This window comes from Lepidochelys kempii, chromosome 1 (assembly GCF_965140285.1).
Source record: "Lepidochelys kempii isolate rLepKem1 chromosome 1, rLepKem1.hap1, whole genome shotgun sequence".
In the NCBI taxonomy this organism is placed as follows: domain Eukaryota; kingdom Metazoa; phylum Chordata; order Testudines; family Cheloniidae; genus Lepidochelys; species Lepidochelys kempii.
This window is the reverse complement of record NC_136380.1, coordinates 221,855,761-221,871,604: the sequence shown is the minus strand read 5'-3', so window position 1 is coordinate 221,871,604 and position 15,844 is coordinate 221,855,761. Positions and strand designations below refer to the sequence as shown.

The 15,844-nt window shown below is 41.8% G+C and overlaps 1 protein-coding gene across 1 annotated transcript in view; it reads left to right on the top strand.

Moving 5' to 3' along the window:
* The window catches only part of ANO2 (anoctamin 2), a 284,158-nt gene that overhangs the window by 145,245 nt on the left and 123,069 nt on the right, over positions 1–15,844 (top strand). Inside the window, exon 14 of the mRNA XM_073314959.1 lies at positions 13,837–13,920. Coding sequence (XP_073171060.1) covers positions 13,837–13,920 — 84 coding nt within the window. The remainder of the gene's footprint in view (positions 1–13,836; positions 13,921–15,844) is intronic.

Below are 15,844 nucleotides of genomic sequence, written 5' to 3'. Positions count from 1 at the left end.
CTAGTGATGTTGAACTGAGTGGAGAGGATGCTTCCCTTAGGTGCCTATATGCCTGAGTTGGGTCACCTGAGTGGGTCATGCTCTGTGAATTAGCTACACCCTGGTTGAATAGTGTGGGGCCTATCACAAGACCAGCAGGTAATTGCCTCTCATGACTCATCACATCCTTTGGCTCAGGGATGACTCATCAGGTTTAAGCAGGCTCAGGTTTAGAGGAAACTCCAGTTTAGGCAGGCTCAGAAGTATCACACCCAACTTCAGTGTGCTGTCTACATGGCTCAATATCTGACTGGTAATGCTTGAACTGGAACTATCCTGTGTTAATATTTGTGACCAACTAAGACACCATCTTGTCCATTTGGTCATCAGAATTGTTGAACTCAGATTGGACAGGAAATCATCCAAACCCTGCAGGACTGATCAGTGACTATATAACTTATACTGGCATTCAAACAAGGCAGAAGGGTGCTCTGGCCTAATGGCAGCTGAAATGATAATTCTGTAAAACATGTTGTAGAAACCAGAGTTTTTGAGTGTATAGGCAGATTTAGCATCCCTGCACTAATGGATATCCTATATTTCACCATGCAATGTATGGATGCCAACTAAATTCACTGGTAGAGGGTTATGGGATACTTGGGGAGTCTGTTGCCTCTATGGGAACCCAGAATGATGGACAGTTACAGAAGACTGTGTAGGGACTTTAGATACCAAAGGCTTGTGTTTCAAGGCAGACAATTCCATGAAGAACGCCAAAGCTTTACCTCAGGTGGAGTCTGTCCTACAGTTGCTGTGAATCCAACTGAAAACACCTCCATCTGTAGGCCATTTTGCAAGGTTTGGGTTCAGGGGCTTTCTGAATATCCACACAGATTCATTGTTTTTCCAGAACTAGAACCCGTGGGACTTGTGTACTTACATGAATTTGATTTGCTCATGAGGCCTGTCCTCACAAACTCAGGTTGAACTCAAAATGCATTTTTTTTTGCAGCCTCTTGATGTTCACAGATATCCAGAAAAAGCGCAAATTAAAAAAAAGTCACCAAAAGTGTTTTGAAGGAACAATAATTGATTAGGAAGTGCACATTGAGCTTGAAACAATGCTGATATTCAGTATGTTGAAAGTGAAGCAAATTTTTTTGCATAGTTCTAGAGACTATGCTCAGCTGCCGTGAGTTAGTGGGGAGGTGGCCAATGCTTAGTGGATAGCCCAGTGCTCTCATTTTATATTGCAGGATGATATTTTGTGTCAGCTCATCAAAGAACTATTCACTGGAGGATGGGAGGAGATCATTTGACTTCTGCTAGACTCTCAGATAGTCTAAAAGGAATTACTTTGTCTGGAACACTCCATGTGCTCTTCAGGCTACAATGCCAGTATAATAAAGGGAGACAGAAACTACAGCTTTGTGTATTGGGCCAGATATACATCCACAGATCACAGACTCCTTCCTGCTTGTCCTGTGCAGTATGTCTGATATCTACCAGAAGGACGTACAACTGGCTGGGAGAGGATTACTTTTCTACTTGTTAGAACGCAAGACCGAGAGCCAGGACAGCACACCTCTGCTCCTGGCTCTGCTACAGACTTGAGCAACCCACTTAACTTCCCTGAATCTCAGTTTCTCCAGCTGTAAAATGGAGATAATGTCATAAACCTCACAGGCTTAACTCATTACTTACAAAGCACTGTGAAATCATTAAGTGGAAGGAGATATGCAGAACTTTAAGTGGAAAAGTTTTGCAGTCTGTAATGCAACACATCTTTTCACTTGTCATAAAGACAAAATGCTACAAGTGTCTCAGTCTAGGTTACAGACATCTTCTCTTACAGCTCTCTTGTCTGCTGTTGGCATTTTTCCATGAACATGCAGAAGATGGCACCATTTCTGTTGAGCCTTTAGACATCAGTTTTATAAAGGAGCTTGTTGCATGTCAACTGTCCCATTAAAACAGACTAGATGTCATACAAATATGGTCCTTAATTATGCAGATGAAGCTCTCAAAGAATTAGAGGGGATAGGGACTAGGGAAAACCAAGGCTTAGATCAGGTCAGGCCTGAGATAGCAGTGGAGGGGGATGCAGGACCAGGGAGTAAACTGAGATGGAAAGTCAACAAGGAAAGGTTGGAGATCACGGTGTTTAAGAAGGAGCCAGGGAAAAGAAGTCTAAACAAGTCAGTTCCAGTGGATCTGGGATAAGTGTTATGAAACTAGAGGCAGGCAGGAGAACAGCCATAAAAGCCTTGACTGTTGAGAGAGAGTGTGAGGATTTACATTGAAGTGTATATTTTTTGTTCTGCCTCACTGGGCCTTTGATTTTCTGTGAAATTATGTTTCTTTAGACACACTGCACCAAATTAATCTGTAGTGCAACATCTCTGACTTCATTAGAGTTACACCAGAGATAAATGTAGTCTTTTTTTTTTTAAAGTATCTTGGCAATAAAAGCCTGAGAAAGAAGTCTCTGCAAGGCCTGGATGTTGAGCTGTAGCTGGCAACTGTACAAATTTACAGAAGATTTCTACTGTTTGTACACCCAAAGTCTACAAACATAATAGATAGTATTGGGCACTGGGTGAAAATTATTGATTCATAGATTCATAGATTCATAGATTCATAGATATTTAGGTCAGAAGGGACCATTATGATCATCTAGTCTGACCTCCTGCACAATGCAGGCCACAGAATTTCACCCACCACTCCTAAAAAAGACCTCACACCTATATCTGTGCTATTGAAGTCCTCAAATTGTAGTTTGAAGACCTCAAGGAGCAGAGAATCCTCCAGCAAGTGACCCGTGCCCCATGCTACAGAGGAAGGCGAAAAACCTCCAGGGCCTTCCAATCTGCCCTGGAGGAAAATTCCTTCCCGACCCCAAATATGGCGATCAGCTAAACCCTGAGCATATGGGCAAGATTCATCAGCCAGATACTACAGAAAATTCTTTCCCGGGTAACTTGGATCTTACCCCATCTAAAAACCCATCACAGGCCATTGGGCCTATTTACCATGAATATTTAATTACCAAAACCATGTTATCCCATCATACCATCTCCTCCATAAACTTATCGAGTTTAATCTTAAAGCAAGATAGATCTTTTGCCCCCACTACTTCCCTCGGAAGGCTATTCCAAAACTTCACTCCTCTGATGGTTAGAAACCTTCGTCTAATTTCTAATCTAAATTTCCTAGTGGCCAGTTTATATCCATTTGTTCTTGTGTCCACATTGGTATTGAGTTTAAATAATTCCTCTCCCTCTCTGGTATTTATCCCTCTGATATATTTATAGAGAGCAATCATATCTCCCCTCAACCTTCTTTTAGTTAGGCTAAACAAGCCAAGCTCCCTGAGTCTCCTTTCATAAGACAAGTTTTCCATTCCTCGGATCATCCTAGTAGCCCTTCTCTGTACCTGTTCCAGTTTGAATTCATCCTTCTTAAACATGGGAGACCAGAACTGCACACAGTATTCCAGGTGAGGTCTCACCAGTGCCTTATATAACGGTACTAAAACCTCCTTATCCCTACTGGAAATACCTCTCCTGATGCATCCCAAGACGACATTAGCTTTTTTCACAGCCATATCACATTGGCAGCTCATAGTCAACCTATGATCAACCAATACTCCAAGGTCCTTTTCCTCCTCCGTTACTTCTAGTTGATGCGTCCCTAGCTTATAACTAAAATTCTTGTTATTAATCCCTAAATGCATGACCTTACACTTCTCACTATTAAATTTCATCCTATTCCTATTACTCCAGTTTACAAGGTCATCCAGATCCTCCTGTAGGGTATCCCTGTCCTTCTCTAAATTAGCAATACCTCCCAGCTTTGTATCATCTGCAAACTTTATTAGCACACTCCCACTTTTTGTGCCCAGGTCAGTAATAAAAAGATTAAATAAGATTGGTCCCAAAACTGATCCTTGAGGAACTCCACTGGTAACCTCCCTCCAACTTGACAGTTCACCTTTCAGTAGGACCCGTTGTAGTCTCCCCTTTAACCAATTCCCTATCCACCTTTCAATTTTCCTATTGATGCCCATCTTATCCAATTTAACTAATAATTGATAATTGGCTTGAAAAAATATAACCTTGAAAAAGGAAGTAAAAACCTTGAAAATGATAAATAAATACAGGAAAGGGCGTATTTTAAAGGTATTTAGGTGCCTAGCTCCCACTGACATGTAAGTGTTTAAATACCTTTCAAAATCTGGCCCTAAACTCATAGGTAATTCTGAAAGGTGTCCTTAATATCCAAGTTAGTACAGGCCTGTCAGATAGTTTTCAACTGTGTTGTGTAATAATCAATAAAGCAAGTAAGAGGACAGTGCTAGAGAAGGACAATCCAAAGCTAGAGAAACAATTTTCCTTAAACCCCACAATGTGGTATCATAGAAATTCACTCAACATGGAAGAAAAACAAAGAATGCTTTAGCCTAGCAAATCAGTGAGTTATTTTTCACCTGCCAAAGTACCTTCAGCGCTGTCTATTTAATGGAGGCTGTCTTTAATACAAAAGTATACTTGTTTCCAAAATGAAGGTGGATTTTGCCATGCCAGAGAACAAGTAAAACAAATACATGTTGGTCTATAGCTCCTGTATTTTCAAAGTGACTTGTGGGGAGATAGCCGAAGGCCTCTTTTTAAAGATACTGGGAATTAAGGCTACAATCTTTCGCAAATCTTTGAAAATGTCCGCCTAGGGATGAGAGTTTCCAAGGCACAATATCTTCTGCTTCCTTTTGTGGTTTTGGGGATGACAGAGACCTTACTATGCAAACAGTCCCAGTTAAGGTTATTTTCAATGTGAGGTCTGGAAACATCCTTTTTAAAAATGGAAGCTTAGAATCAGGAGCATAATTCTGCAGAATGGGATGAATTCACAGCAAATGCAACAGTAACTGAATTGCCTACACATGGATCCCTGATTGTAGTTCAAACAATATGTTTTTGCCTTGTCTAAGTCAGGCTGATTCCTCAGAGGAGTGAACCTATTTGACTATCTTTCTTGAAAACAAAACTTGTAGTAGCAATTCAAAGTTAAGATCCTACCCTACCCTTTATGTCAAATAAATGTTCCTGCCTTTCCTTGGCACTGCTTCTGTGAACTTTCTGTCCCACCACCTAGGAGTTTCTCCTCATCTTGCCCTTCTGTAGTATGTTTAGAATATTTGATTTTCCTTCAAAGAAGTCTTCAGCTTTCCCCCTCAAAATGGACTGTGGTTAGAGAGTCCACACTGAGGACAGATGAGAATTGGTTGATGAATGACAAGCACACTTGACGGGTGCTTGAAGCCTGGGAAATAAGTGATCTGCTCACAGATTTCTTTTTCCTTTTCTCTTTGTTCTGGCATGGAGGCTTAACTCAATCTTTTCTGGCCTGGTTTTTACAATTTGCTGCGTTTGATGTTTTCAAGTAACACCCAACTATGCAAATTTTAGGTAGCGACAGAATTCTTTTTTTTTTTTTTTTTTTTTTGGTCAGGTGTCGAGAGTTTGCTACTAGAAAAGGAAGTATATGACAAACTTGTCCTCTTTTGGCATAAAACCATGCACAAGGCGAACAAGGGGCACCAAAGTAACTCAGTCACTCATCTACTGCAGTGTCACTGGGGACCAGTGGCCATCAAGGAGAGATGTGAGGCCACAATTCCATACACTGGCTGTGATCTGTCTCTTACCATATCATTGCTGCTAAGGTTTCTCTCTTCAAGTGACTGACTGTTTTGAATTATTTTTCCCGGATGGATTAGTTTACATTTTTCCCATGCTGAATTTCACTTTATTTTCTGCCCATGTTTCTAACTTCTCTAGGTCCCCTTTTATTATTTTTCTGTCTTTCTTAGTGTTCACAACTCCTCCCAATTTATCATCTGTGAAACATCTGCACATACAATTATCTTGCCGTTAACCCCTTCCTGCAGCCATTAGTAAAGTTATGTAATGAATCTGAATCCAACCTTTATTCCTGCTGTACGCCATCTAGAGAAGTTGCTCCAACTGGACACTTTGCCCTTTAATGTTACATTTAATCATGTTATGTTTAAATTAAGGAGGTTATGATTTTATTAGGGTAGTTGGGAAAGGAAATCTGAAAAACACCTTTTCATTCAAGCCTTAGGCAAAACTATCTTATACTAGCTGTCGCTTCTTTTATAAACTGAATTTAAAGGCACACTTTAAACACGTTTTCACTTGTAGACTAGAGAAACCAAGGAATGTGATATCTCATTTATTAGTCAGGAAAGACATGTGGTTGAACATTTTTCCATGTCAAATTAGTTTCTGGGGCTGCTGTCCTGCAGAAGTGTCAGAGGCTGCTGGTGCCATAGGAGCTGGAACTAGGGGTGCTGGGGATGCTGCTGCACCCCCTGGCTTGAAGTATACAGGATTTACAGTTTGGTTCAATGGCTATCAGCACCTCCACTATGCACAATGTTCCAGCACCCTTGGCTGGTGCAGCAGTAATTCCTAACTCCACACTAGCTGTCTTCCTGCTACAACCATCTAACCTGCTCCCCTTTCCTTTTCCTTATTTCTTTTCCATCATGGTTGGCTCTTGGCTTGTCCATGGCATGACTTGCCTGAAGTCCATGGATAGATTTGTTCTCCTCTAGTTATTCGTGACTCTTTGAGGTGGTGCTACTTCAGATGAGTATTTAAGTGCAAGTGGAGAGCAAATGGGCTCCATGCATACATTTGTTTCAGAGGCACTTAAATAATCTCTGCCTCGCCAAAAGCCCCATGAGTTTTTGTTCTCATGTCTCCTGGGATTTGGAGAGAGAGGCTCATGTACCCTCACTTCCATTGGTAAAATAAATAAACATTGACAAAAGAAGCCACCCCGTTGTGGTGAATGGGAGGAGTTCACATCTCCCATAGTTATTGTTTCAGGTTCCGTCTGCCATAAATTCAACACAGCTTTGCTGTGCATGTGGTTCATGTTTGAAATTTTTTCTTTGCAATTGTAGGTACTAGAACTTTTTAAAAATGTAAAATGTGATCTATGATTACCGTAGTTGTGCAGTGAGTGGAAGTGCCCCCCGTGGAGCCCCACCCAGATCTTCCATTGGGCCACATTCCAAAAGTCATGGGTCATGGGCACATGGGTTAAGAATGTTTTTTCCTAATGGGAATAGATGCTGCCACGTCTATTCATGATGGGCCTGATTCTCCTTTATTTTCAGACACAAAAGGGTCTTAAAATTGGCCTAATTTGCATTTATACGCACTTTAAGACCCCTTTATACTGCCAGAGTGGTGTATATTTCTCTATGATTTCTCCCATTAAGACCTATAGGAGTATTCCTGAATGTAACATAAGTCTCAACAAGTGTAAGGGTATTGGATTCTGGTGCTCTGAAAATAATAGTTTGATGTTATTTAAGTCAATGGCTGGGGTGACCATCTTTCCCAAAGGGAAAATGGAACACTGCCTGGGGTTAGTCCTCCCCCGCCCCTGTGCGGGGCTGACCCAAGATGCTCGTCCAAGCCCCCCAAGACTCCCCCGCCAGGGAGCGGTCTTGAGCTCCCCTTCCCACACAGCGCTGGGGGCTGCTCACCCGAGCTTTCTCTCCCCCCCCCGTGCAGGGCTAGCATTGCCGCTTGCCCCCCACCCTCTCCTCCACACCCCACTTTTTTTTTTAACAAAAGTGGGACAAACTGATCAAGTTGTCAGGAGCAATCGGGACAAATGCCTGTTTTTGCCAAAAAAGTCAGGACCGCCTTTTTAAGGGTTAAAAAATGGACTGCTCCAGCCAAAACGGGACATATGGTCACCCTATCAATGGCAGCCAATGTTAACGGCACTAGTTTTGCATATAAAATGAAACAAACATGTTTGTTTAATGTTGGTTTTGTGTGTGTGTGGGGGGGACCACTTTATTCATGTAGTTTCACTTGGTGCTTTTCTTTTTCTTTGTACAACAACAATGCAGTGATCTATACATGACTCTTTCTCACATGGACATGGCATTACATGAGTAATGTAAAGTCACCATAAATTCGTGCCAATAAAAACTTTATTCCGCACCACACCTCAATAGAATATGTGATGATGTGGTGTAGGATAAGGTTTTACTCGTGAGTTTGGGATGACCTCACCTTATTCACAGGTAACTGTATGTGTGCGAGAGAGTGTGTGTATTCTGTATTTATCCATCTTCAAGCTAGATGAATAATTTCTAGCAATACATTTGACGAGTTTCACTACTTTTGCTTTTTGTGAAATGTCCATTAATAGACCATTGTAATGAGGTGTTTGGGGGGCTGGGGAGCCGTGTCCTTGTTGTCTTCCCCAAAAAGGGGGATGTAGAGATGCCTAGCCCTGCCCCTAGGCGGGAAGCGTCATGGTCTCCGCCTGCCTTGGGGCCTAGCTCTCAAGTGGGGTGTAGTAGGGAGACCTAGCCCACCCTCTCCACTGGTTCCTTGCCCAGGGACCTGTGAGAAGCAACACCAGCTGAGTTTGCCACACAGAGGATCCAAGTCTGCTTCCCTGGCCACTTCCTACCTACCAGCTTAGGACTGCTGCTTTCAAAATGCATTCAGCTGATAAGCCAGGGTACTTTAAGATCATGCATTCCAACTGCACAGACCTTGGAAGGAGGGAAAAGTATAATGTAATGAATATTAGATACTTCTAAAAATTTCGTAATTAGCCTTTCTCCATATGATGTCCCATGTCAAAAATGGAATGTCTTCTGATCTGCCAGGACAAGAAACAAATGTCTTATTACAATGGGAATGGGAATTCCTAGCTCCCCAGAGGTACAAAGCCTTCTTTTCATAACTTAGGGTTAGCAAGATAGGTGCTATAATATTTGTAATAGACTATTAACGTAGCATTCACTAAGATTGCCCTATTCATTGAGGGAATTACTGCAGGGGTGAGAGAGTGGCCGTTGAGTTCTTCAGCCTGTCTTTAATTACAGTAGAAATAGTTTGAAACAAAATATTCCATACCATAGTTCTAAGAAGAAAAGGAGGACTTGTGGCACCTTAGAGACTAACCAATTTATTTGAGTATAAGCTTTTGTGAGCTACAGCTCACTTCATCGGATGTTCTAAGGACTCCTATATGTGGTTCATTTCAAAACCTAAGATTCCAGCTACTAATCTGTGACTATCGACATGTGCTGGATTTGAATTAATGACCAAAAGATAAAAGGCTTTATAGCCTATTACCAATTGTCCATGTAGTTCAGTCCACTACAGTGATAGTACTTATGAACAGCATGTTTCATTTTACCTCATGGGATGCCCTCATCAGAATCTTCTAATTCAGTGGTTCTCAACCAGGGATCTGGGGCCCTCTGGGGAGCCGTGAGCTGGTTTCAGGGGGCCGCCACTCATGGCTGGTGTTAGACTCACTAGGGTCCAGGGCAGAAAGCTGAAGCCTCGTCATGCAGGACTGCAGCCTGGGGTCCTGAGCTTCAGCACCTGGGGCTGAAGCTGAAGCCTGAGCAACTTAGTCTCACGGTGCCCCTTGTGGCGTGGGCCCCTGGGCAATTGCCCTGCTTCCTACCCCTTAATGCCAGCCGTAGCTTTTATATGGATAAAAACAATTGTTGTGGTACGGGTGGGCCATGGCATTTTTATAGCATGTTGAGGGGGCCTCAGAAGGGAAAGGATTGAGAACCCCTGTTCTAATTTAAGGCCATGATTTTAAAAACCAGCCTCTCAACTTACACCCCTAAAAAACTATGGGTGCAGTGTTGTGGGAGCAGACAATGGCATGTAGGCGTCCAACTGCTCGAATGGTAAACTAGAAGTAAAAATGCAATAATTTGAAGCTGTAAATATATATAGGTACAAAATGGGCTGCCTAATTGAGAGCCCTTTTAAAAATGTCCTATAATATGTATATGAGCCCTTTATTTTGTTTTGACTTTCACTTTAGATTAGTGTTTGCTTTGGAATGAGTTTGGTAGGGTAGTTCCTTCCTGTTCCCACAGTGGCTTCTATTTTCTACCCTTCCATTTATGCTGCTAGCGATATGTAACATGAGGTTGTTATTCAAGTTGTTTTGTTTTGTTTCTTCTGCAAATCAAATTTAATTGCAGTAGAACTCTGGACTAGAAAGACTACAGACATTATTCTCATGGTCCCTTTATATCATCCTGGCAGTGTAAAAGGCCCTTGTAGTTGATTGAAATTCCACTGACAAATTAAGGCATAGCAAAAATGAGAATCTTGCCCCAAACTTTTATTTCCACATCAGCATTCCAAGAAATATAGGTGTTTGAGGCTCATCCTTCATTTGCAATAATGAAATTTCTCACAGTGCAGAGCAGCTGGGTTTTTCTTCCCATTGTTCCAAGTTTCCATCTTCATTTGGGCGGCAGATGGGTCTTCAGAGTTCCCATTTGTGGAACTCCCTCCCTACAGGTGTCTGTCACACTTTCTGCTTGCTTGTATTCAAGGCTTTGGTGTAAGGCCTTTCAGTTCATGCCCAGCATTTCCTTGACCATTTTAACTTTCCCTCCTTATTGCCTTTTTTTATGGAATTATATATTTGTCTTTCTCATTTTTAGTTGATGGTATCACTGGTCTGTTGTTCTGGGACTGTTTTAATTTATATATTTCTGTTTAGTATCCCAGATGTGTTTATGATGGGTGCTTTATACAATTTTTTAATACATCTCTTCCCAAAGATAGGAGAAATTCAAGAAGAGTTCTGTGCCCTCTATACTTCTCTCTAATAGGGCGATTATCTGTGTGCCTTTGATTTGTACAAAGGTTATTTCTTATTCTCATCTATAGCATATTGTGGATAGCTCTTTATTGTATATTTGGGGCAAACCATGGAGCCCTTTCTCAGGGAAAACTCCCACTGACGTCAATGAGAGTTTCGCCCAAGTAAGGACTCCAGGATTTGGCTCTTTGTTTTCGGGATGGGAATTCTCATTTTCCACTCTGAGCATTCATTTGGCCTCACAGTACCTTGGCTCACATGGTTTTCAATAAGTGTCTGGCAGCTGTATTGGCCCACCTCCAGCATCATGGGATTCATATTTATCCCTACATGGACATTTGGCCTTCCTCAAGTCATCAGAACTATTTCTAGTTTATTGTCCTACCTCTAAAAGTCTTCCCACTTTCAGACAAAGAACTTGATTCTGAATCACACTCGTTTTACAATAGTGTAACTCCACTGACTTCAGTGGAGTTATTCCTGCTTTACATCAGTGTAAATGTGATCAGAATCAGGCTCAAATCTCTAAATGCATGGTATGCGTTGTTTGATGTAAAGGGCTTGTAAATATATATACACACACACACACACTTATTCCAGAAGGTTTTAAGGTCCATTCTATCAGGGATAAGGCAGCTTTGAAAGATTGTATAAAGATATATTAGATTTCCAATCCAGGTGTGGATGCGTGGAATGCAGATGCAGAGACATTGAAAAGTTTTACGTGAACTACAAATGGTTTAATAGCAAAAATAGATATAACAGTTATTAACAAAATAACGTACAAACGAAAAAGAATATTGTTGGGCTTCAAACCAGTCTCTGGAATTCAGTCTTAACTTTAGCATGCATATATATGTATATATATACACACACACACACTCACGCTCAATGTCATCAGGATAAAGGGTGGCTTATTTTCTGGGGATCGTACAGACCAGTAAGGAGCTGTGTCATTGCCTGCCTTGTAACCTTGGGTGCCTTAATGCTTTGCTGGCTCAGATTCCTGACACCCAGAGCCTACCCACAAGCACAAAGTCTCACCCTGGCTTCCACCAGCCTTGTTACTCCTTGCAATTGCACGGTGACTCTAACAGCCCTTCCAGTCCTGAGTCTCCCCAAATCCATCCTTCCCGAGTTCTTAACTACCAGACACTCAGACTTTTCCCTTCTGTTTTGTTAGCCCCTTCAATACCAGTTCACTTTGGCACACGCACGCCACACAGTTTGCACAACAGAGACCTGCTTGGGGAAACATAGACAAAAGGTTTATTTAATAGAAAAGCCACAGCTTCAAAGATAAAATTGTAGGGGAGAGCAAAAATATACAAGTTAAACAGTAAATAAACATAAAGACGCGACCTTGGGCTTTACAGTTCTGTATAAGATAAAATTACTTTTCTAATACAAGTTACCTATTGCCTTTGAACAGTTTCCCAGTATACACCTAACTCTGATGGTGGTGGAGAGAGATCCAGTGTTTCATGGATAATTTACTGCCTAGGGACTTACCCTCATTTACTGGATGCCTTTCACTTCAAACCCCTTCTATTTAAAGAGGGTTTGCAGGTTCTTTTCTTCAGTCACTATTGATATTCAAAGTGGAGAAATCTCCAGTTGTCTCAATGTCTCTCCATTGACTTAAATGGCCCATCATTGACTTTTTCTAGGTTGTGCTATGGATTGTTACTTGAGTCCGATTTTGTATAAATACCTGGCTTGGGAGATACTTTTCCCTGTCTGATCACTCACTGACCTGCTGTGAGGTAGAGCTGGAGTTTTTAAGCAGTTTTCTATATGCACAAATACATAAATTCATAACCACAGCTTGTATACCCCTCTTATAATAATTAAGAATGTTAAACACTTTCATAAAAGACCTTACTTGACCTACTTCTATAGCACGGCAACATTGTATACAATCAGTTAATACAGCTGCTTATTCTTTGGAGTTCAAAACCTGTTCTCCGTTTGGGGTGTCTGGACCCTGACTGTTACCATGGGCAAGTAGGATTTTGTGAGCAGGCTGGAAAAATTTTTTTTAACAATTTTACAAGGCTTAATGGCATTGCTAGGGGGCACTGTACCCCCTAAAATGGGCATAACTGGATAGTACATGCAAATTGTCAGAGGGGATACTGTTGTGGAGAATGCACACCGCACATTTTAGCGGTAAATATTGGTATGTTTTGGGGTTTTTTTTTAAGTGCTGCACACCTTCCCTCTAGCATCAAGGAAGGTGTTTAGCCTGACATTGCTCTCTGCAAGAGTAATGCCTCTAGCACTCACCACTCAGACCCTACACTTTTGCATTCACTGCACTGTGTTGCCGGTGGGAAATGCCAGTACTTAGCTCTAAAGTATAAGCTGGTATATTAAAAAAGGATCTAAAGGATCCAACCAGCTCTAAACTTCTTTGAGCCTCACCCCACAAAATAGTTGAAATTTTTTCCTTTGAATCAAATCCCAGAATTCCTTGCCAGCCACAAAAGACTGTGGAATGATTCTGAGGCCATTTTGTGGGTCAGGAGCCAAATATGATTGAGAGTTACTGGTCTAGATTACACTGTTTTCAAAGTTTGCTTATATACTGTAGTGTGAATTAGTCAATATGTACAGAATATTGTTTCTTTTCAGTACCCAGCTTTATGGAGAATATTTTTAACTTGTTCTTTTTCCCTTTTCACCATCAAAAATGCACCAGGGAACATGTAAAGATTTGACTAAATTTTCCATTTAGATAAACCTATGAGTGTTTGATCTCAGTTCATTGTGTCTGTGTACCAATTGTGTTTCATGGTTGAACAACTGATGAGGAACTGTTTGAGGAACAACTGAGGAACAACTGATGAGGAACTATAAGGAACTTTGGGGGGAGGGATAGCTCAGTGGTTTGAGCATTGGCCTGCTAAACCCAGGGTTGTGAGTTCAATCCTTGAGGGGGCCTTTTAGGGATCTGGGGCAAAAACTGGGGATTGGCCCTGCTTTGAGCAGGGGGTTGGACTAGATGACCTCCTGAGGTCCCTTCCAACCCTGATATTCTATGTCTCAATGTATTTGTGGTGCTTTTATACTCTGCAGATAATCAGCTTTTAAAACCTTTTGCCACAGACATGATTTTGTTTTGACTTGTTTCAGGAACATCCCAGACCAAAATATGAAACCAAAGTGCGACAGAAAAAACTCAAAAATGAAACCAATAAAAAGGATAATATAGATGAGGTAAGACGCATGGATTTACTTCCACTTTTCATTTGCATTTGGTTTGTGTTTTGTGAACATTTTTATGTCTGTCTCGGTTTGGCTCTGCTGATCAGTTTGCAGAATAGTCTCTTCTGTGCTGTTTGCCTCCTATTCAGCACTCTGAATGTTTTTAGGGCAATCATTGTGCTAGCCCTGTGTGAGGCATCCTGCCTAAGAGGGTGGAGAATGTGTAGTGCAGGGTCTACAGAGGGGGGTGGTGACTGATCATGATCAGTGATGGAATCAATGATCTGGAGTTTGAAACTGTTCCAGAAGGTGAAGTGTACTGCAGTGGGGCACTCCCACAGCATATGTATGAATTTACCACTCTGCCCTTTCAGTGTTTGTCTGCTTAGCCCATTCCTCACTATACAAGGAAGGCTTACTTTGATACTTTTTATTACAGGTAGTATAAAAAAGGCGGGGGGAGGGAGGGCAATATTTTCATTATTTTTTGAAATTTAAAATAAAAGCTAGAAAGAAATTTCACCAAAAAATCAACAGTTTTCCTCTTTTTAAAAATTGAAATAAAAAAACCCCAACCAGCTCTACTTTCTGCATATTCCAAACTGGATTATTGCGAAACTCTTTTTCGGTGAAACTTTAGATAGGGCTCAATCCTGCAAAATACCCATTGAATTACAATGGTGCAGGTTCAGGCATCTAGGGCAGTATTCAGAGGCCCGTTTCCTTAGCAGTCTGACTTGGAGCATATTACACACCACACTGGGTTCCCACTTTTTTCCAGGTACAATCCAAAATATTGCCTATGATCTACAAAGTCTTGTGTGTCATCTTCACTGCTACAGTTAGCTCGAGTTAATACACTTGAGTTACTGCACTTGAGCTAGCCTGGCTTAAGTGAGAGCAATCACACTTCAGAACAACACTAAATTACACAGGCTGTTTTGATTAGCAGCACAGAGTGACTAGATTAGCTGCTGATGCTTTGTTGTAACTTGAGTTGTTGCATTCCCACCGCATGACTAGCTGGAGGTTCAGCATCACTTGAGTTTCAACCCAGCCCCCTGATACCCTAGCTATCTTGAGCTTAAAGCACCAGTTAATTTGAGCTAGAAATTTTTGTATGTGGATGGGATTCAAATTAGGGGTAACACTCAACTTATAACTGTAGCTAACTGGGCTGTGAAGACACACCCTGAGGTATGTCTACTCTGCAGTTGGGAGTGTGTTTGCCAGCAGGGGTAGACAGACACACATTAGCTCTGCTCGCCTTAGCACGCTAAAAGTAGCAGTGTAGCTGGGACAGAATGGGCAGCGGCTCAGGCTAGCCACCTGAGCACAAACCCTCCCGGTCCTCGTTGGTGTGTACTCTGGCAGTCAGCCTGAGCCACCACCCCCAGCTACATGGCTATTTTTAATGCGCTAGCTCACGCAGAGCTTGCGCCTGCCTGCCTATCTGCACTGGACAGCATGCTCCTAACAGCATTTTATATGTACTCTTAATGACTGCCTCTTTTCCCATATATGACCTAGTCAATTGAGATCAGTTTGGACTCTCAAGCTGACAAAACTGTCACTTGTGTGGCTGGGGATAAGGAATTCTCAGTGGAGGGCTTTGACTATGGAATCTGCTAGCCCATTGATCTGACCCCGCAGTGTTTGTTGACCTGGCGGAAATGCTCAAACACTCAGCTGTTTACCCAGGTTGTTTTTGTTTGTTTGTTTGTTTTTTCAAGGGGGTGGTTTGGGAAGTTTTGGTTTGCCTGACTAGCTACTCCATTTGTGTTGCGTAACATTGGCTGGCTGACATACTGTGTCACTGGTCTTACTGTAAATGCATCTAGAGCAGTGGTTCTCAAAGCCAGTTTGCCGCTTGTTCAGGGAAAGCCCCTGCCGGGCCAGACCAGTTTGTTTACCTGCCGCATCCACCGGTTCGGCC